The sequence below is a fragment of the Rutilus rutilus genome (genome assembly GCF_951802725.1).
Source record: "Rutilus rutilus genome assembly, chromosome: 25".
Lineage (NCBI taxonomy): Eukaryota > Metazoa > Chordata > Actinopteri > Cypriniformes > Leuciscidae > Rutilus > Rutilus rutilus.
In genome coordinates, this window is record NC_140229.1 from 9,026,238 (window position 1) to 9,048,203 (window position 21,966).

Consider the following 21,966-nt stretch of genomic DNA (forward strand, 5'->3'; position numbering starts at 1 on the left):
ATAGATAGCTAGATAGATAGATAGCTAGATAGATAGATAGATAGATAGATAGATAGATAGATAGATAGATAGATAGATAGAAATATTAATCGTGCACCATATTTGCTCTGATTTCTACTCTCTATATTTTATCTGCTCAAATTACTATTGTAATTATGAAATTTAGGTAAATATATCAGTGGTCTAACTAAATCTAAATGCATTGACAACGAGATTAATGTTTTGAGAGTGTTAATCTAACACTTGTAATAAAAATATCTTTACCATTGTTTTGGGGTGCTGTCATTGAATTATTCAAATCAAAAACTAACTAACAGTCTGCAGAAAGCGCCTCTGACGTTGTTTCATGTTGATTCATATCGAAACGTAGTAATTAATCAGCTTTTGATACTCAAAAACGAATCCCGTCGATTAAGCCACTCTAATAAATATAACTCATAATTGCATATTTTCGTTAAAATCTGACTTGGATGTCCATATAGTGTTTGATCTAAGTGGGGCGTCGGCTGGACCGACCACTTTTTCATTCAACGTTTTCCACCTCACAGCAACGCCGACACTCCGCATTGACTCACTCATTCATTCAGCACTCCGCGCGCAACACATATAACACAGTACGGCTACAGCCAACATAGTACACACAGCCTTTGCTTTAGCTGAGACAAGAAACACACACATACACTCCGTATTTTGTATTAACCCGCCATTTAAAACACTCGTGACGTTTCACAAAAGGCAGCCAATCGCAGCCCGGCTGTTATTAGGACAATGGAAAGCGCTCAGCCAATCGCAGGAATGTTCGCCGTGGCGGCAGCCAATGGAATGGAAGCCCTATTGAGAGTATGCTAGAGGGTTGAGAGACCAGACTACTGCGTAGCGCTATTACATCCACAAACAGCCATTGCAGTACATTCACTATCCAGACAAGACAGTGGTAAGTGTCAAGCTTGTAGACATTTCAAAGTGTGAGGTAAGTACAAAAATTGCGAGAAAAGGTCAGGAAACCATACGGAATTGAAATTTACCTTGTAAAAAAGCTATTTTATTGGTGAGGGGATTTTTATGAAACGTTAAAAAATATGGTATTATCCCCTCAGAATAGAATAACCGTTTTTATTTCATTTGTCTTGATGTACACCTTAAAAAAATAACGGAAAATAGTCGGTTTTATTAGAGGTTGAAATACTGAAAATATATTTAAAAAAAAAAATGTATTCAGACTATTCGAAATGTAACGTTAAGCGGACAACTAGATGACAGAATTGCGTACAAACAAGGTCTATGGACGGTGATAGTGCCAGCAAGCAGCCATTGCAGCGCTTTATAAGGGATGTCTGTCAGAAGAAGACAGTGAACTATGAGAAATGATAAGAAAGAAAAAAAACTGACCAGCGAAAAAATTAAAGCATAACGCCATTCGTATGTGTATGGATTTATACGCTCGGTGATATTGAAATGACAAAGATACGGGCGGAAAAAAATTACCTCAGAAGCTGCGCTTTACTGTAATGGCTGACTGTACTCGCATAGGAAACAAGGCAAAGCCATAGAGCCATAGACAGGCGCAGTTCGCTTCAACTTTTTCAAATGGTGTTTTCTACCCCACCAAGCTCAATGTACACGTTTTTTGAGGCGGAAAATAAAAATTCTATCTTTTGTCATTCCAACCCTGGTATTTTGATATTTCTCCGTGCGTGAGAAGGGTGTTAAAATGAGAGTTGAAGTGAGGTAGGTAATGCGGTCGCGCGGCTCCCCCTTATTGCAAAGCAGTGTAATGGCTGAGCGCTGACACAAAGAGAAGGAGCCATATTCTCAGTGTTAGTGCATGAAGACAAGCGGCCATTGCGAGCCTACTGCAACTCTGCACAGCACAGACCCAATGTATTACTATACACCAGGCGAATGCACTGGGCATTTTGCGAAGGAAACAATTTTCGGTCAGGAAAACTGACCCGCGCCGTTTGTTTGTCGTGTCCAAAAGCGAGCAGGAAGGCGGGTGGAGACATTTTAGAGGGACTTTCTTTCATGAAGACGGCTTTCTCACAAAATGGAAGAAGAAATATTGCTGTCGTTGTTGACCTCCTTTCCTTCAGCGAGACAAGAGTGTGCGCCATTGCTATTTCAACGGTACATATAGAGAAATGGGCTCTTTTCAACGGAGAACACGGCAAAAGTGAACTTGAATATTAAGAAATTTTACGAGTTTTTCGATGTCTCGCGTACTTTGGCACATTTAATAACTTAAATCAACTTACTTATTTTTACAGTTTTAACCCTTTTTTAACTTTGAAAAAATAAGATTTTGGAAAGTGAGTATTTATAACAACTTTTCAAATGTTTCAAAAGTGCAAACAAGACTTTATTTGTTAATGGAATAAACTGGAAGGGATGATGTTTACATCATAAATCGTCAAATTCGTCGCGAAGAAAAAACGCTTCTTATAGATGCTAAATACTAGAAAAAAATAACTAGTTCAAATATGTTCATGTTTTCATGTCAACAGAACAATTTCGCTAGTCAAGTTCATTTTTAAGAGCACAGGCTAGAAATTTAAATAGGATATTTAGGAAGTAGAATTTAATACCAAGTAGATTTTTGATATGCATGTAAAAAAAAAAGTAATTATGAATTTTAATTTAATTTTAATTCAATTATTTTTTTATTTTTTTTGATCAATTCAGGATATTTAGGCCAAGATGGGGAAGGATCCAACAAAACCAAGAGGCAAAATGTCCTCGTACGCATACTTTGTCCAGACCTGCCGAGAGGAGCATAAGAAGAAACACCCTGAGGCATCGGTCAACTTCTCTGAGTTTTCCAAAAAGTGCTCTGAGCGATGGAAGGTAAGTCACACCTTTCATTTACATTGTGTTAATGTAATTTCCCTCTCTTTCCAACTATGATTTGTTTTCATCCCTTCCTCAGACTATGTCAGCTAAGGAAAAAGGGAAGTTTGAAGATATGGCCAAACTTGACAAGGCACGTTACGAGAGGGAGATGAAGAACTACATTCCACCTAAAGGCGAGAAGAAAAAGAGGTTTAAAGACCCCAATGCTCCCAAGAGACCCCCGTAAGCATCTTGCTTGTTCATTAAGATGCATTGACATTTGTGAAGCATTCAAAGTTTATAATTTTTTTTAATCCTCTGTTCTATCAAAGGTCAGCATTCTTCATTTTCTGCGCCGAGTTCCGACCCAAGGTAAAAGAAGATACCCCTGGTCTGTCTATTGGAGATGTGGCCAAGAAACTGGGTGAGATGTGGAACAAAACAGCATCTGAGGATAAGCAACCATACGAAAAGAAGGCCGCCAAGCTGAAGGAGAAGTATGAGAAGGTGAGAAAAGATGCCATGCCTAATCAGCATCATGCCAAAAAATAAATAAATAAATAATAGAATGTTAACCAAACATCTCATATTCCTTTTAGGACATTGCCGCCTATCGCTCTAAAGGAAAAGTGGGAGGCGCCACAGCCAAAGCCCCTTCCAAGCCGGACAAGGCTAACGATGATGATGACGACGATGATGATGATGAGGAGGAGGATGACGATGATGATGACGACGACGATGACGAGTAGATAAATAACGTTTAGAGCTTAGCTTGTTGTCTATAAAGCATTTAACCCCCCTGTACACTTTATTGAGGCCATAAAATGGGTAAATGAAATAAATAAAAAACCTGAAAAGCAAAAAAAAAAAAGAGAAAGAAATAAGGCTGTGTATATGATATGTTTTTAAGCTGTACAGTTTCTTTTTTTTCCTTTTTTGTATAGTTAACACTACAGAAGTGTCATCTGTGTTCGTCCAAATGCCCCAAACCTTAATTTAGTTCTTAGTTTAATTTCTTAAAGCTGGTTCCAACACCACTATCCTTACCTGGTACAGTAAAAAAGAAAAGGGGGTTGTAAAATTGTCTTGGGGTCAGTGGAGTTTTAGACGTGCGCAGCACACAACCTAGTTTCATGTGAGGTTGTAGTTCATATCTTAATGTACTTTTGTTTGTTTACTCTTTTTCCAGATCAAATATTATCATCATTAGTAAATGGCCGTATCAAAGTTATTTTACTGTATTTTGAATACCACTGTAAGTGCAGAAATGATAAAAAAAAAAAAAAAAAGTAATTGTTTTGTTCTGGTATGCTTCTGACATCAATAAAAACATTTTTTTTTAAAAACAATTTTCCCTACTTTTCTTCATAGAAGCGGATTACCATCTAATCACCACCAATTGTGATAAAAAGCTTAAAGGCATTTGGAGCTCATTGTATCAAACTTAAAATGTAAGTGGATTTATTTTAATAGATCATAATATAGATCATTTTTTCTATTTATCTTGCAGCTTTTCTAATACTGCAAGTGAATGGTGAGTTTCATGGTTTGTCATGTCTAGTCATGTTCATGTCAAAATGTCAGCATCATGTACTAATATTAAATACCTTTTATTTGTAATTTAACGCTATTACTGAAGACAGTGATTCCAAGCTCAAATATCTTCATATGTTTATGTTGATTTCCTCTTTTGATCATATTGATCGTTTTATTAGGGCAGTAGATTTGAATGTATGTTACAGTACACCAATCAGTGAGTCTGTTTTGAGGCCTTCATGTTTTTCTTGACAAACATAGAGGCTTAAAAAGAACACATGAGTGTATCACCAGATGAAAATCTCGATTAATCCGAGCCGCCTGCTGTTCATTTGGTTAAACTGCATATTACGGCGGTATACAGCGCCATCGTATGATTATTTTGTGGTACTGTCATATGTTTATACAGGGCATGACACTTCAATCAGATTATAATAGAGATCAGCAGCTCTACATTCATGCTTTTCATTCCCTTATCTTTGAGCTTGCGTTTTCAGTGTTTAATATACAGCCGTCTCTCTGCAGGATGGATTTTATTTAGTTTTTTATTCTTTGACATGACAAAAAAACTTAATATGTTTTTGGAAAGTCTATGATGCAGAGAACTAAACATCAGTGAAAACTTTTCAACAACCTCTTTCAGTATCATGAATTTTTCATTTCTATTTACTGGTATGTTATAGAAGAGACTGGGGCTAGCTGTCACACTTTTTACTCCAGTGGATATTTTTCCCTACATCTTGGCTACAAAACCAATAACATGATTAACATTTATGTAATTACCCATGTAAAAAATAGAAATTTAAAGCAATTTTTACCGTTACTTAATAACCCGTGGTGGTGACATAAAAGACATAAAAGTTGTAATAAATAAATAAAATGTGTACTGTTTGCTACATGATTCCCATGATTCCCATTATTTCATGATTCCTCATATTTGTACAGGCTTTACATTTTTATTTTAATGTTATAATTAGCAATTAATTTACCTGTGAAGCATATTTTTTTACGTGACAGCATTAATTAAAGTTTCTTATGGGTGGTGCCGGTCCTAGACTTCTGGGAGTCCTAGGCAAAAGTTTGTAAGGGACAAATGAAATAAACAATTTACCCTACTAATCATAATAACCAGAAATTGAATAAAGCAATCAAATGTAAAAAATGAAACACTGCAGTCTTCACCGTATGTCGTTTGATTAACATTAAATGACAAAGACAGGTTTATTGGCTGCTGTCACTTTAAGACCAAATGCACAGATACACTGACAAGCATTCGATTACTTTCCCAACTGTTTATGTTCACTTAAGACATAACTGACTGAATTTTGACATATTTTTGTGTGTATTTGTAAATAAGCACACGCCCGAAGCTATAGGCTACTTGTACGTGTTTCTCTGTCTCGGATCGAGCCGGTCTGGGGAACAACCTCTTTCACAGCTCAATACTCTTTTAACTCTTTTTTTCCGGGAGGAGACTGTAGGCCCTATATTACGACTATGATTTGAACTACGTAGGAAGGGAGACAGTGCTCCGCTTTAAAGGAAAGGAAAGAAATGCAGCATCATGTTTTCATAATCATTGGAAGCCAAAAATTCAATTGCTCGCTCAGCCCTAGTCATTAAATCATCATTGAGAGAAAGGGGCCCCCTGGTGGTTCTGGGGCTCTACGCAACTTGCGTACTTTGCGTATAAAGACCAGGGGCCTGTTTCAGAAAGGAGGTTAAGTGAAAACTCTGAGTATGTTAATCCTGAAATGAGGGAAACGCTGCGTTTTCCGTTTCAGAATGGGAGGTATGTCAAACCCGAGAAAGCAGAGTAAGTAAAGCCCGTTTCTTAAAGAGAGGTAACTTATACTCAGACTCAGTTACCATGGTAACTTACTCTGTGAACCTAACCTGGTCAGGAGCAGGTTTTCTTCAGTAAACCCAGAGTTTTTCCTATGTAGTAAATGCATCTTGATTTAAGAATTTTTTGATATTTTGACTGGAAACAACAAGACAATAAGGCTAAGTAAGAAAAGCATTTTTGCAGTGCAGTTCATTCATTCATAGCACATTTTTCTATATAACATCGGAGATGCAGAGCACATTAGTAAGGCCACTGTAGGCTATCAGAGCGGGAAGGAAAGTGTGCCTCGCTCTCACGCTCTTTCTGATTCAGTTTTTGTGTTGTTTCCTGGACACAAACCCGTATGAGCCATCAGAGAGGAGATTCACAGGATTGCAGGTCAGTGGTGGAGAAATCGGTTTAAATGAGGTAATCTGATAAGTGATGTTCACTTGATAACATCTTGCTGTGACCTCTGAAAGTAACCGAATAATTAGAATTTCCTTTAGGAGATTTCCAGTGTGGTTGGATGCATTGATGACACACATATTCCCATCATTGCACCTTCCGAAAATGAAGCAGATTACTGTATGCATTGGGGGGATGCCAGATGGAAGGGTAGAGATATATGCCGTAACCACCACAGTTATAAACACTAATTATTCACAATTTATTTGGTATTTTTTATTTCCTACAAATACAAAAGCAACAGTAATTATTTTTTCCTGTTGGATTTTAATATTCTTCCAATTCTTCCAATTGTGTATCTCCTCTTCATCTATCAGAGGTGGTGCAGGTCCTCTGCCTTCTTGCTGTTGGCGGAGGAGAACTCACATGTTAATTTCATTAGCCTTATTAAAAGATGTAACAGGTTGGATTAGAGAACATTTAATTATGTGAAAAGAGCATTACACTACATGGAAACCGCTGCGGCACATTGAAATAGACACTGAATTATATTTATTTAATATGTCAAATGTTTGTAAAGTCATTTAGCCTACAGCCATGAACCTTTTATGCTTAACGATTTAACTGATTGAATTGTGTTTTTTGTTTTGTTTTTTTTTGCCTGTGGGATACCATGAAAATGAGTATTAGTTCAATAACTTGCCGTTCTGCCATTTTTCACCTCTGATATTATAACAGTGAATAAGAATTATACTTGCGTATAGACCAAGCGGCAACCTCTCCGTCTCTCTCTTGAAACCAACACGGAAGTGAGTTAAACTGCAATTCGTTGACTGGCCGCTTGAGGCTGGTGTCAAAAGTGAGTCAAATCTGTATCTCCCCCATGTTAAAATGGCAAAAAAAAATGGCAGCCTGGTGTCTGTATGTGGCTTTGGTCGATACAGCTAATTGTGCCCTTCATGACAACTGTGAGGGGGGTGAATTTTTTTATAACTCATCCGTTTAAATTATATTAAGCCTTAAAATTTCTGCATAATTAAGGGTGTCCACTTTTGAGTGACAGGTGGATTCCCGCTGCTGTGGTCATTAGTCATCATTAGCCGTTTGTCTGCTGTCTGTTAACCGTCATGTTACCTCAGCTCATTGCCTGACTGTAAAAATAAATAAATCCGGGAGTGACGCGCTGCCAAGATGGCGGCGGTCGGCCACGCCCACTTTAGGCTAAAACGGTCTTCAGAAACCTACGGGTGACGTCACGGACACTACGTCCATATTTTTATAGACTCGGAAGTATGCGGACATCTTTTTGTCGAGTTCTGTTGCCATAGTGAATCGTAATTTCGGAGCTCCATTGATCATGGCTTTTCACAGTCATGGTGCACACGCTTAACTCAGAGTCAACCTACTCAGAGTTGACTGAACTAATTCAATTCAGCTGTTCTGAAACCGAAAACTCAGAGTTTTCCATCTCAGGGTAAATCAACTCAGAGTTCAAGTTTTAAAGGTGAACTAAGTAACTTTTTTACCTTAACTGAACAGCTTCGGAGTCATTGGAATGGTTATATTACTTATTTCGGGTTGAATGGTGGTCGTTTCGCACCCCCCTGGTGCCCGTGAGCGGAAAATTCGCACTTGCAACTTTGAGCCGGCGGGCCGCCGGCCGCCGCGGCAGGAAGTATCGCGTGATATCAGGTCTCGCGATGTAAACAATTGCTTTACGGCCAAAAGAAATCTGCTAAAATGCTGTCATTATTGCGCTCCCTCACGCTGTTCGAACCCGAATGAAGAACATGTTTTAAAGAATGTCCCATCTGCTTTGATGTCGTTGATCTACTAGCCTCTGGTGTCTGAGAATCGCCAACGAGTTTTTACAACAGTGTTGTCAAATATCTATACCGAAGCTGCGGGGGGAGCTCTAGAGAGAAACCTGCGAGCAAAAAGCGAGAATACAGCGAAGAAATCCCGAAACTACTGAGCCCTGCTTTAACGCAGAGTTGGTTGAACCTCCTGACCTTATTGAAACACAGGCCCCTGCACTGCTTATGTTTTTTTTGTTTTGTTTTTCTAATGGCACATCAGACCGGTTTTTTTTTTTTTTACTAAGTTATCTGCATCTCCTGCATCTCTGCATAAGCCACTCCCAATAGGGGTCACCATCTCCAAAAACATAAGACTCCAATAAAATTATTATGTAATTAATTCCTCACAAATACATCTCTCAGTGAGTAAAACTGTCTGTGCATATTATGGTAGACAACACAACATTATAGTATTCTTTTCAGATTAAGATCCTAACAATCCTGGATCAAGTCAAACAGTCAAGAAAACTGCAGTCTGAGTAACCCACGTACGAAGAACGGGCCCCCGGTCTCACCTTCAGTTTATCAAGCGGTTTGAGTTGTATTTGCCCAGGCCCCGCCTACAACACATGCACTCATTCATTAGTCAGCGTCTTTCCGCGGCCATGGCAACATCAGTGGGCAACGGACTGTGGACCGCTCGAATGTAAAAGTGCCTCGAATAAAGGTAAGACATTTACTCATTCCCATGCAAACGTAGAATTAAATGTAGAACATATCTGTCAAATCGCATGTCCTTAGAGGATTCATAAACTAACAAATGGACTTCGTATTTTGTTTCCTTGCAAATCCTTTTTGTTACCAATGGCCTACATCTTAAGCATCTTGCACTGTTGCCTTATGGGTAATGTAGTTCCCTATTGCAGTTTTCGCTGTTTGTCTCTACTTTAAGGCAAACAGAAAACAACTACAAGTCCCGTGCAAAGGAATATGTAAGAGCGTTTGAGCTGTTTTTACATACAAACACGACTTGATCAATTTGATTTTATTGGAAAAAATGATTGAATGGAATCATTCATGGTCGACTGTTGGGTTATTTAAAAAAAAAAGAAAGAAAAAGAAATGTATATTATTCAAGCATTTTGAGGTGTCCCGATCGGTATTTATTATGTGGTTTTACGTCATGTGTCCAACGAACGAAATTGTCTTATTTCTGACTGTGTGGTCAGGGCAAAGGTTAATAAACCAAAGTGTAGTACAGCAGTAGTAGTAACTGCAGCTTTGCATCCACACACGTTGATAAATATTGTGATTGTTATCAGTGAATAAAGATTCAGTCACAGCGTTTTAAACCGATGCAATAATATTACTTTATATTTATAACCTGATTTGATAGGTCCTAGTTTTCTACAGAGAGCAAGAAAAAAAAAAACATTTTACAGAGGCTGAATGGACTAACATTGCAACCTTTAATATAAGATTTGTATATTAATAAGAAACTATTGGACATCTAAAACTAGTAAGGCATCATGATTGATATCTTACATTTAAGATTTTTCTTTTTTCTTTTAAAAAAAACCTAATAATTTTAAGAAAAAGACTATTTAGTTATTGGCACAATTTATCTACTACCATCAGCTTATGTCAGTATTTATAGTGCATGGATGTTGCTTCCATAAATGTGCCCATACACACATTTCCCACTTACTGTACATACACTCAATTTTATAGTTAACTATTATCAGTAAAAAATACAGTGGTTTTTTTCCCCCACAAAACAAAAATTTTACAGAAATTTAAATGATTAAAAGTAATTCTACATAGAAATGTTTACACACTCTACATAAAAGTTTAGTACAGAATAGTAACAATGAATTGAATTTGCTTGTTTTTTAATGTTATAAACATTTCTTATTCTTACACCGACAAATCCAACTCATTCTATCTGAAAGTTTTGCTGTACAGATTCCCTGGAACATTTTACTCAAGCAAAATAGTTTTGACAAAGGTTGACTTTTAGCATAACAGTTCTTTAAATAGCTTTTGGGTTTGGGTTGTATTTTGTTAAATATTTAAACAAAATAAAAGACGAGACCTGACTTTACACTCAGTGAGTCTGGAAATGTGCAGACTGCAGAGACATTTTAATGCTGCTCTAGATGATTTGCCAGAAAGTGATGTACTGTACCCAACTTCTCCCCTCTTCTGTTACTATTATTATAAATGTTTGATTTGGCTCTGCATCATCTCATCAGATTCTCTGTTCTCTGACATGTTTAGGACTCATGGCCTTCAATCAACCGCACTCAAACCAGCTTCTCTAATGACGCTGTGAACTCCGGTCACATTGAAGCACTGAAGCAACATTCAGTTTGATTTCTTTCTCATCATGAATCTGACTGAGATTTGCGACAATGCTAAGAAAGGAAGAGAATATGCACTACTGGGGAACTATGACTCGTCCATGGTGTACTACCAAGGTGTTATACAACAGATCCATAAGCACTGTTTGTCCCTCAGAGATCCTGCCCTGAAAGTCAAATGGCAACAAGTAAGGCTCTGATTTAATCTGATATGTGTTCGTTCATGACCATTTATATTTGCTCGAACAGGTTTTAGCTAAAGAATATAGGCTAGTTGTGTTGGTACAGTATATGTATATGTTAGACTCAATCCAACGTTGATTGATGGATCAACCCGCTTTGAGTCCAGATTCGGCAGGAGCTGGCAGAGGAATATGAGCAGGTGAAAAGCATTGTAAACACCCTGGAGAGTTTCAAGATGGACAAACCAGTTGATTTCCCCAACCCTTTGCCTGAAGGGAGCCCAAGGGACCCTGATGTCTGGCCTCCCCCAACCCCAGCGGAGCACAGGTAGAATAGGCAGCTGATTACATAAACCCCTGAGGAGTTCTTGGACTCCGATTGTGTTTGGCTGAGAGAAGAAAGTCATATACAACTTTGTATAACATATAAAACATTGTTTAAACCTTTTCCGATTAAAATCTGTAATAGTTATTTGGATTTTCCAAAATAATGTTTAAAATACAGTATCCTGAATTTTTTTTTTTTTTTTTTTTGCTGAGTTCAATATGATGATTTGGTGCTGGAAATATTTTTGTGGAAGCCAGGATTTTTTCAGGATTCTTTTTGTCTAATTTAATGCATTCTTTCTGAATAAAAGTATTAATGTCTTTCAAAAAAATCTTACTGACCCCAAACTTTTGAATGTTAGTGTATACACATGAATCAGTTCATCTGATTGATGTGATATAAATTAAGCACCAAAAACTCCAAACAAAATGCACTAACACAAATGTAGTGTATCTGTTTGCACATGTGGTCACATGGACCTGATGATATGACTCTGTCTGGTTATAGGGGACCTGTCCAGGTGAAGAAGCCGGTCCCTGTATCAAAGCCTCAGAGGAAAGAGTCACCTGGGATGCAGCATCGCGGACCTGTGGGGAGGGGTCAGCCGAACGTCAAATCAGATAGACCGAACACCCGTGACGGCCGTGGAAATAAAGCTAAGGAGGATAAAGTAAGTTACCCAAACTATTACACCGTGTCTAGACCGAACGCGACCGTTAATGGGTTGCGTCGCGCTGCAACAGCTAGAAGCTGTCTACGCTGGATGCGACAAAGTGACCATTGCAAATCCATTTTGTCCTTCCTATGAGAAGTATCACGAGTGCTTACATCATAAATAGGACAAGGCATCAATTTACTGTCGGGATTTGTCATGTCTCATCACTTATTATAATGGGCTCTACTGTCTTTTGTCGCGTCACATCGTGCCGTTCGCGTCCAGTGTAGACACAGTGTTAGGCCTAATGTACAAGATGAAGAAATGAGAATTGGAATTGTGGTTGATTTCATTTCAGACTAGACCATTTAATTTGTCTTGGTACCTATTATCATGTGTCGTATCTGTCTGTGTTTTCAGAGTAAGAAGAATTCCCAGGAGGGTGCTGCTGATGTGGAACAGAGGAAGTTTGATGGCACAGGCTATGACAGCGATCTGGTGGATGCACTGGAGAGAGATATTGTGTCCCGGAATCTCAATATCCACTGGTATTGTGCCATTTTACTACTAGTTTTACTTTTCAAGTACTTATGATCATATAGTTTACAAAATAAATGTTTTTTATGCAATTTCTATAGATCATTTATTATCATTAAATTAAGTTAAATCTTGGTCTTTAATCTCACACTGGAGCCCAGCAAATCTCAATAATATATGATACATTTTGTGAGAGAACACAAAAGGTTTGTGAGCTACAGAGCCCAACACGTCATGTATAGTATATATATATATGTATGTCATGGTCATGTATTAAGAATTCATTCCCTTAATTCATTCTCTCGTTTCACTAAATTGTGGCCAAGTTATACTAATTTGTTCTTTTTTTTGATTTAACTAAAACAAGGGAACAACTTATTACAACATGGCCATCATTTTACTAAAACGAGGAAACAAATTCCTAAATTGAGGGAACAAATTCTTATTGGTGGCATTTATATGAATATTTTTGTCTTTATGTCATGTGTGGGGCTCTGTAGTGAGCAAATACAAAAGCATTCAAATATAATTTTTCTACCCATCTCATATTGTTTTTCATCACCATGTCCCTTTAGGGGCTCAATAGAACAACACCCGAGTGAGTAAAGAACTGAATTTCCCCTTAAATAATGGTTTGATGTTGTGCCGAAATCTGACTCCCTTGCTTTTCCCTACCATGCAGAAAAATGAGACGCAACAGCATTTTCTTTATATGCCTAAATTTCCCAGCCTGGATGCCCGCCGAACTTGGCCCCGCCCACAACATTTTTAGGTCGGAAAGTTCTGACTAGAATCTGAGTATGACGACATCAGGCTATAAATTTCCCTTATTTTAATTGAAAAATTTGGTGAAATTTAAACTGCACAATTATCCCAGTTCTCTCAAATAATTGTGATTAGATCAAATAACCACGATCAGACAGTACATCAATAACTGTTAACATTTAACCTATAACTCTTAAACACTACATACTAAAGTACAAAATGTGTCAATATGTAAATGCACTTTCGTTTGCCTTCGAAACACAAATAAAGATATTTTAATGAAATCTGATTGATTTCTGTCCCTCAATACACACCTACGCAACTACCACTTTGACGCTTCAAAAAGGTCATAAAGAGATTGTAAAACCAATCTGTATGAATTGAACGGTTTAGTCCAAATTTTCTGAAGAGACACGATCACTTGATATGATGAACAGATTTAATTTAGGCTTTCATTCACATATAAACATTCATCAGATATGGTAAATGAAAGTTTGAGCTTCCGCAAGAACCAATGAAGTTTTTTTTTCTCATGTTTCAAGCAGGTTCGGTTGAGCTTCTTTTTACGTTCGCTGATCAAATAAAAGCCTAAATTAAATCTGTTCACCATATAAAGTGATCGTGTCGCTTTAGAAAATTTGGAGTAAGCCGCTCGATTAATTAGTTTTACGATCTCTTTATGAACATTTAGAAGCGACAAAGTGATAGTTGCTTGGCTGTCAATGGAGGGACAGGAATCTCTCAGATTTCATAAAAAATATCTTACTTTTTTTGTTTTCAAAGATAAATGGAAGTCTTACGGGTTGGGAACGACATGAGACTAGTTTGAATATCCTCTCAGCATCCATAAAGAGTTGGTACTTTCTGTTCGCTGTAGCACATTTTTTCAGATTCCAGTCCATTCTGCACATTTGAAAAATGTGAAAATGTGAAAAAAGCTCAAGTTCCTTCTGGACCTAGGCACTGGCTGTATAAATAGCGATGCAGTGAGTTTAGTTTTCATACTTCTTCAGAGTGTAGTTGTTGTGTGTTGAGTCAGCGACAGCTGTCAGTCACAGTGGCAGTTAGTGATTCAGTGTTGGACAGTGATTCAGGCAAGCTGTCATGTGTTACTGTTCATACAGGGATGACATAGCAGATCTGGAAGATGCCAAAAAGCTGCTGAGAGAGGCAGTGGTCCTGCCTATGTGGATGCCAGACTTCTTCAAGGGGATCCGCCGCCCGTGGAAGGTTAATATGTTAGATGACACCTAATGCCAGAGTTTGACATCTGAGCATACATGCATATGGATGCATAATCTGTCATATTGTTTTTTGCCAAAATGTATTTCTATTTCTTGTGATGATAGTTTTTTAGTCCACCAGGGGGCGCTGTTAAATCAGTTTATTATGTAGGACAGACTGAACACTTTTCAACACAAGCTTTCGTTAGCACCGTAACATTCGTCACAGATTGAGTCGGGTTGATATATCTCTACTTCAGTTTGTTTTTCACATACCATCTGGTCTACTGAAGTGTTTTTTTCCACAAACCATCAACTGCATCGTTGTTGTTTTTAAAATATGTGCCCGTGTGAAGATGATACCAATGCATGTTGTTCTTAAACTGTCAGGGGGTGCTGATGGTGGGGCCTCCAGGTACAGGGAAGACCATGCTGGCTAAAGCGGTTGCGACCGAATGTGGCACAACATTTTTCAATGTGTCGTCCTCCACGCTGACCTCAAAGTACAGGGGAGAATCTGAGAAACTGGTGCGGCTCCTCTTTGAAATGGTGAGTGATCTCCAAGGAAGCAATGTAGACACTGTGATAGTGTTTGTCCATTGTCCACTTTCAAACAACATCAAAAACTGAAACAGCTATTAAATACAAAATCTACATGGATCGACAGTAGATTCTAACATGGGGACCAATTATTTCAAACACATTTTTGAAGTGTATTTTACTGTGCCATGATATCTTTAGTATTATTTACAGGTACTTTTATAGCTAGTTAGACAACACTATAGCAAAAAAGGTTAGTTAGTTAATTATAGAAAAAGCATATGCCTTTACTAAAGGCAAAATCAATTTCAGGGCTCAAATATTGCTTCTTTAAAAAACGTTTTACAAATCCTGATTCTGACCCACTTTACAACAAAACTTCCTGAAATTAATTAAAGGGGATATAACACACAGTTTTTGCCAATCTCAGGTTAATCTTGAGTTCCTATAGAGTAGTATTGCCACCTTCATATCTCAGAAGAGTCTTTAGTTTTATCAGATTTATAAAAGACCGATACTCTGTACCGATTCTTTCCGAAAACAGTCGAGCTCCTGGAGGCGTGTCGTGGGCGGAGCTATAAAGAGTCACGTACACATTATCCCAGGATAACACACTGATTTCGTGGTCTAAAAACAAAATGACAGCACTGCCGACGGCTTCCGTAACCCGAACGAAGCACGTTGATGTGCGTGCTCTTGCTCTCGCTCTGGTTGATGTGTGCACGCTCTTCCAGGAGAAGTGCCCATACAAGTAATTCCGCCCTTTATGACATCATACAGGGCCATACTCAGAGAAAAAAAACAAAACATTCCAAAACTTATACGAATCCTGAAGTAGTGTATTTGGCACAGAAATACTCCGTCATATGTCCAACTCATTTTTTTTTAACTTTGCCCATGTTTAGCATGAGAATCCAACTCTTTAACAGTGTAAATAAGCCAGAATGCATGAAACAGCATTAGACATCCCCTTTAAGTACATGCATGATAACATGTTAATACAAGATCTGATCATTAAAAATGTTGGTCTTGTTATAGTCTTATTTTTTGTTTTAACAGGCTCGTTTTTATGCTCCCACAACAATTTTTATTGATGAGATCGACTCTATTTGCGGGAGGCGGGGCACATCAGATGAACATGAGGCCAGTCGCAGAGTGAAGTCCGAAGTACTTGTGCAGATGGATGGTGAGTTTTGTGTAGTAAACGACCCTGTTATGATAGAATAATGCTGCCGTATTTTAACGCCTACCCGTGTAATGGCATCAGGTGTAGGAGGTGCTCAAGAGAGTGACGATCCCTCTAAAATGGTAATGGTCCTGGCTGCCACTAACTTCCCCTGGGACATTGATGAGGCTCTAAGGAGACGACTGGAGAAGAGGATCTACATTCCACTGCCCACTGGTAATCTAACACCCTCACACACAAACGCCCATCAACAGGACAACATTCTCCAGGCAGTCACGGCTCCTCTGATTTCTCCATGCATCTCACCCACTCATTAATGAACCTGCCTGACTAATTTCTATCCATTCACACTGTGCTGTGTAGTTCAGTTAGTTAGTCATTACTCATGAGCTTTCATTGTCTGATGCAACTCTTTTGTTATAGTTAAAGGGCCTGGATTTTAGAATTTCAAATATGTTGGGAGACAAAAATGTCATATTTCAAAAAGGTCATATTTGTCCCTGAAACCAAAAGGACAAAATTAGAAATTGTATAAATAAAATGGAGATTATTTTTAGGATTTTTGAAACTCGCATTTGTCATGACACTTAAGCACATTTTGAAATATGAATTATTAGAAGTTTCATTGCTGATTTAAAATAACTTATATTATAACATTTTATTTAAAAATATATATATATATATTTACCAAATTCTACGGAAAATAAGTCGTACCTGATTATAAGGTAATCGCACTGGATCAATATTGCATTGTTGAGAGAGAAAGAATACATTGGTCACATAAGTCACATTTGATACATTTTCAGAAATAATGTAAAATAACAGTAAATAAAACAAAACATTTACAGACATTACAAACATGTATTAGTTCTCCTCACTCCACAAATCCTTTAAATTTAACGGTATTCACAGAACAGGAATGAGAAATATAAGTATAAAACAAACATTATTGTTGAATTCATTGTAAATTACATTTATTAAAGGCAAATTAAAAGTACCAGTATGTGGGGAAATGCACTATACAAATAAACTTAGGCTCACACACCACTGTCATTCAGCTGGAATCCAAATGGATTGGCTTTGTTTTGCTTTACTTTAATAGCATTATACAAGTTGCTTTGGAAATATAAGTCTCAGCATGTTTCAGATTATTAAAAAAACGTGATTTATATTCCAGGAAATATGGTAGTCAAAATAATATTTTGAACACAAGCTGTCTATTTTTTTAAATTATTTTTTTTAATCAAAACAGGAGAACAATAAAAAATAAATAAACAAAGCATAATCATTTTTTTTATAAAAAACATGGTTTCATCAAACCATTACTGAACTCCACAGCTGAAGGACGGGCAGAACTGTTAAAGATCAACCTACGGGAAGTTGAAGTGGAATCTGACGTGGATCTCACCCTCATCGCTGAGAAAATTGAGGGTTATTCGGGAGCTGACATCACCAACGTCTGCAGGTACAGTATGTTTTCAGGATTACAGATAACACCTTGTCCAAACTGAATGCTTCAAGCATCGTGTCATTTTTCTGCCCTTGGTAAGAATGTAATACAGTGCAAAGCGACAAAATCACAGCCAAACAGACTCAAGCCCAACTGTGGCTGCCTGGGGCCCTTTAGTATATTTTCCATTCATTTTTTCCTTCAGCATTGCAGAAAATTCCTGAATGGAAGAGTTATCTTGAACCAAACCAACCAGCTCCAGCTGCTTCAGCTAAAAGGACAAAGTGTGTTTTAAGAGGGACCAATCTCAAATAGCACTGAAAAAGATTTAATCAATTCAGTCTGGGTTTATATGTTTTATATTTGCATATTAAAGGGTGAGAGAAAGTATTTTAATATATTTTATTTCATATATATAAAATAAGGCCATATTATACCCTTATACAAAGTCTTGATTTTGTTTTAAGGGTCTACTAGAAGTGTTTTTTTTAACATTCAGGCATGAAAACCTATTATTACAGTAATGTAACTTGCTGATTAACTACCACAGTATGATGCATTGTTGGAAAAACGAACCAACTAGTCACCACTGTTACCTAAAACCGCAGTAACATGGTCGCACCTCTGTCGTCTAAACCACATTGGTTCAATTATATAGGACTGTTGTTAATCATGTCACGCGCAGGTGGAGGAGTAATGCTGTAATGAACGTGGCAACTAATGGCCTGGTTTCACAGACAGGGCTTAGATTAAGTCAGGATTAAGCCTTAGATAAATTAGGACATTTAAGCAGCTTTTATAAACGTGCCTGAGAAAAAAACATGGTGTGCATCTTGAAACAAAACAATGGCACTGACATATCACTGCAAGTTGCTTTCATTTAAAACAGAACATGCATTTTAGCCGCGAGAATGACTACTTCACTGAGTTCCCTCATGCATCATACTCCGGGGATCCCTTCTGCATTTACGCCACTGATTGTTGACATGCTAAAGCATATTAGGTCCTCTTCAAATGAAGCTGTGTAAGCTCTAAACATGTTGATTTGACTGATGAACTTGTGTTTGTTCTCTCAGAGATGCATCAATGATGGCCATGCGAAGGAGGATCCAGGGTCTGAGTCCGGAGGAGATCCGTGCTCTTTCTAAAGATGAGCTGCAGATGCCAGTCACCATGGAGGACTTTGAGCTTACACTCAAAAAGATCTCAAAATCCGTCTCGGCTTCAGACCTGGAGAAGTATGAGTCCTGGATGTCCGAGTTTGGGTCTGTGTAAAAGACAAAGACACCTAAAAGACAAGTGTGAATGTGGGAAGGCACATTGTGGACCAATACTTGAAAAAAAAGGCACGGTTTTATGTTTCAAGACATTTTAACATTCAAATATGCTACTGAAAACTACCAGTGTTCAGATGTGTTGGGACATGTTTGGACTGAGAAGAGTTGCTTAAATGCACTACCGGTCTGTGTATGGCACTGAGCCACTTTTATTTGTTTCTAGCATCTCAGTTTCAAGTCATTTCTAGCTTCATTCTCTTCTAACAGATGGAAATCACATGAGTTGCTAATGATCTGTTTTAAGTTTCAAAAACTGAAAAGCTTGTGAAAATTGTGTTTGACAAGGGAGACCAGCATAATCCTGGTACTGTACTGGATGTTTTTTAATGTTTAATAGACACTTAGGTGCTGTGTACTTTTATTTGCTTTACTTGGTAGTTCTAATAAAATGAACATTTTATTCTCTACCTATTACATGTGTTTTGGCCAGAAACAATCAAAATGTACCTTATTTACTTTCTCGATACACTTTTTAATTATAGACCTTTAGCGCCAGAGCAATTTTGTGTTTGAACTTGTTTATGGCATCGCTGTCGAAGAGTAATTACCTGGTGAAGTGGATATACCTACAGTATTGTAAAGTTGACGAAAGTTATCATGAGCATTTTAATGTTTGAAGCAGATGTCATAAAAAATGTCATTAGACCGGGAAGATTTTAAAACGATCGTCTCATTCATAAATCCGTAAGATCTTACCTTCATGCTGTGGAAATACAAACCAGAGGACGGAACACAATGAGCGCAGTGCTGAAAAGGGGCGGGGCTACTTAAGGTTTATAGCACTGAAGTTTACTTTGAAACAATTTACACAGTACATTTTACAAATAAACTATAAAAAAAATCCTCAGTTGAATTAAATGTACAATTTTGAAGTAGAAAGAATGAAATAGTGTTTTCTTGTTTTGTTTTTTACAGTGTGTACATGTTTTATCAGTGCATGTTCTATAAGAGAGACATTTTTTTGTCTTCATAATCTTTCATCAGAATACAATAACTTGCTCCAGCTCTGAAACAACTTTCTTTTCGGCTGATGTCGCCAAGACTGTGCAGGCTATTAGATCATTTTAGCCGATTAATTCAAACTCCACCCACTTTTTGTGATCTTATAAATTTCTGGTGGATAAAATCCCACCCCGCTTTATGTTTCTCCTGTTTCACTGAGAAATATACTTACATTGCAGAACTAAAATGGTTTGATTTGAGTGTGATATTCTTTTCTTCCCTTTTGTGACGTACACTCACCTAAAGGATTATTAGGAACACCATACTAATACTGTGTTTGACCCCCTTTCGCCTTCAGAACTGCCTTAATTCTACGTGGCATTGATTCGACAAGGTGCTGAAAGCATTCTTTAGAAATGTTGGCCCATATTGATAGGATAGCATCTTGCAGTTGATGGAGATTTGTGGGATGCACATCCAGGGCACGAAGCTCCCGTTCCACCACATCCCAAAGATTCTCTATTGGGTTGAGATCTGGTGACTGTGGGGGCCATTTTAGTAGAGTGAACTCATTGTCATGTTCAAGAAACCAATTTGAAATGATTCGAGCTTTGTGACATGGTGCATTATCCTGCTGGAAGTAGCCATCAGAGGATGGGTACATGGTGGTCATAAAGGGATGGACATGGTCAGAAACAATGCGCAGGTAGGCCGTGGCATTTAAACGATGCCCAATTGGCACTAAGGGGCCTAAAGTGTGCCAAGAAAACATCCCCCACACCATTACACCACCACCACCAGCCTGCACAGTGGTAACAAGGCATGATGGATCCATGTTCTCATTCTGTTTACGCCAAATTCTGACTCTACCATCTGAATGTCTCAACAGAAATGAGGCAACATTTTTCCAGTCTTCAACTGTCCAATTTTAGTGGGCTCGTGCAAATTGTAGCCTCTTTTTCCTATTTGTAGTGGAGATGAGTGGTACCCGGTGGGGTCTTCTGCTGTTGTAGCCCATCCGCCTCAAGGTTGTGCGTGTTGTGGCTTCACAAATGCTTCGCTGCATACCTCGGTTGTAACGAGTGGTTATTTCAGTCAAAGTTGCTCTTCTATCAGCTTGAATCAGTCGGCCCATTCTCCTCTGACCTCTAGCATCAACAAGGCATTTTTGCCCACAGGACTGCCGCATACTGGATGTTTTTCCCTTTTCACACCATTCTTTGCAAACCCTAGAAATGGTTGTGCGTGAAAATCCCAGTAACTGAGCAGATTGTGAAATACTCAGACCGGCCCGTCTGGCACCAACAACCATGCCACGCACAAAATTGCCTAAATCACCTTTCTTTCCCATTCTGACATTCAGTTTGGAGTTCAGGAGATTGTCTTGACCAGGACCACACCCCTAAATGCATTGAAGCAACTGCCATGTTATTGGTTGATTAGATAATTGCATTAATGAGAAATTTAACAGGTGTTCCTAATAATCCTTTAGGTGAGTGTATATCCTGGTGAAATGGCGTCTCGAGCAAGAAAAATGTAGGCCGGGACTTGATTTTGTCCATCGGGAATCGATTGGATTGTAGGATCTTTGTGGTTTGCTATTGCACATGAATTAAAAAAAAATCATAATGTGCACGGATTTATAATAAATACTGCAATATTCCATAAAAAGACACAGAATCCCTTTCAAACCAACTTTCTGTTGGCCATCGCAACGAATCAACGTGACCGTGAAATCTTTCACCTTCATGCCAAATTCCAGATCGCATGAATTCCTTTTGAAATGACTGGGTTTTGCCCATGAAAATTCACCAAGCAACGGTAATTGTGACCGGATCTTTACACATTACGAATTGGAAACATTGTCCTAAAATAACAAATACTTAATTAATACTCATTAATTATTGTATTAGATTACTAACAGAAATATAATTTCAACATTGGAATGGGGCATCAACACATCATCTTTTCAAAAGAGGCATTTACACTTTGTATGACTCCTTCATAGCCAGATCTGGATCCGTGATGGGCGATGAAGTTGTGTCCTACAGCAGCAGA

General features: G+C 38.0%; 2 protein-coding genes across 4 annotated transcripts; both read left to right on the top strand.

Annotated features, from left to right (window-relative positions):
• Nucleotides 1-824: 824 nt before the first annotated feature.
• hmgb1a (high mobility group box 1a) lies at nucleotides 825-3,700 on the top strand. Of its 3 annotated transcripts, none has more exons than XM_084400264.1 (5): nucleotides 825-934; nucleotides 2,683-2,844; nucleotides 2,927-3,072; nucleotides 3,162-3,336; nucleotides 3,429-3,700. In XM_084400264.1, the coding sequence occupies exons 2-5, from the start codon at nucleotides 2,698-2,700 to the stop codon at nucleotides 3,576-3,578; spliced, it is 618 nt and encodes a 205-aa protein (XP_084256390.1). In that variant the 5' UTR covers nucleotides 825-934; nucleotides 2,683-2,697; the 3' UTR covers nucleotides 3,579-3,700. The 3 variants fall into 3 exon arrangements, with proteins under 3 accessions (XP_084256390.1, XP_084256391.1, XP_084256392.1); XM_084400265.1 differs by lacking the exon at nucleotides 825-934 and adding an exon at nucleotides 1,277-2,127; XM_084400266.1 differs by lacking the exon at nucleotides 825-934 and adding an exon at nucleotides 1,821-2,309.
• Nucleotides 3,701-9,043: 5,343 nt separating this feature from the next.
• katnal1 (katanin p60 subunit A-like 1) lies at nucleotides 9,044-19,380 on the top strand. Its single transcript, XM_084399835.1, has 11 exons — nucleotides 9,044-9,127; nucleotides 10,681-10,951; nucleotides 11,113-11,273; nucleotides 11,781-11,943; nucleotides 12,349-12,476; nucleotides 14,355-14,460; nucleotides 14,844-15,002; nucleotides 16,053-16,179; nucleotides 16,261-16,395; nucleotides 17,518-17,644; nucleotides 18,706-19,380. The coding sequence occupies exons 2-11, from the start codon at nucleotides 10,790-10,792 to the stop codon at nucleotides 18,902-18,904; spliced, it is 1,467 nt and encodes a 488-aa protein (XP_084255961.1). The 5' UTR covers nucleotides 9,044-9,127; nucleotides 10,681-10,789; the 3' UTR covers nucleotides 18,905-19,380.
• The last annotated feature ends 2,586 nt before the right edge of the window (nucleotides 19,381-21,966 follow it).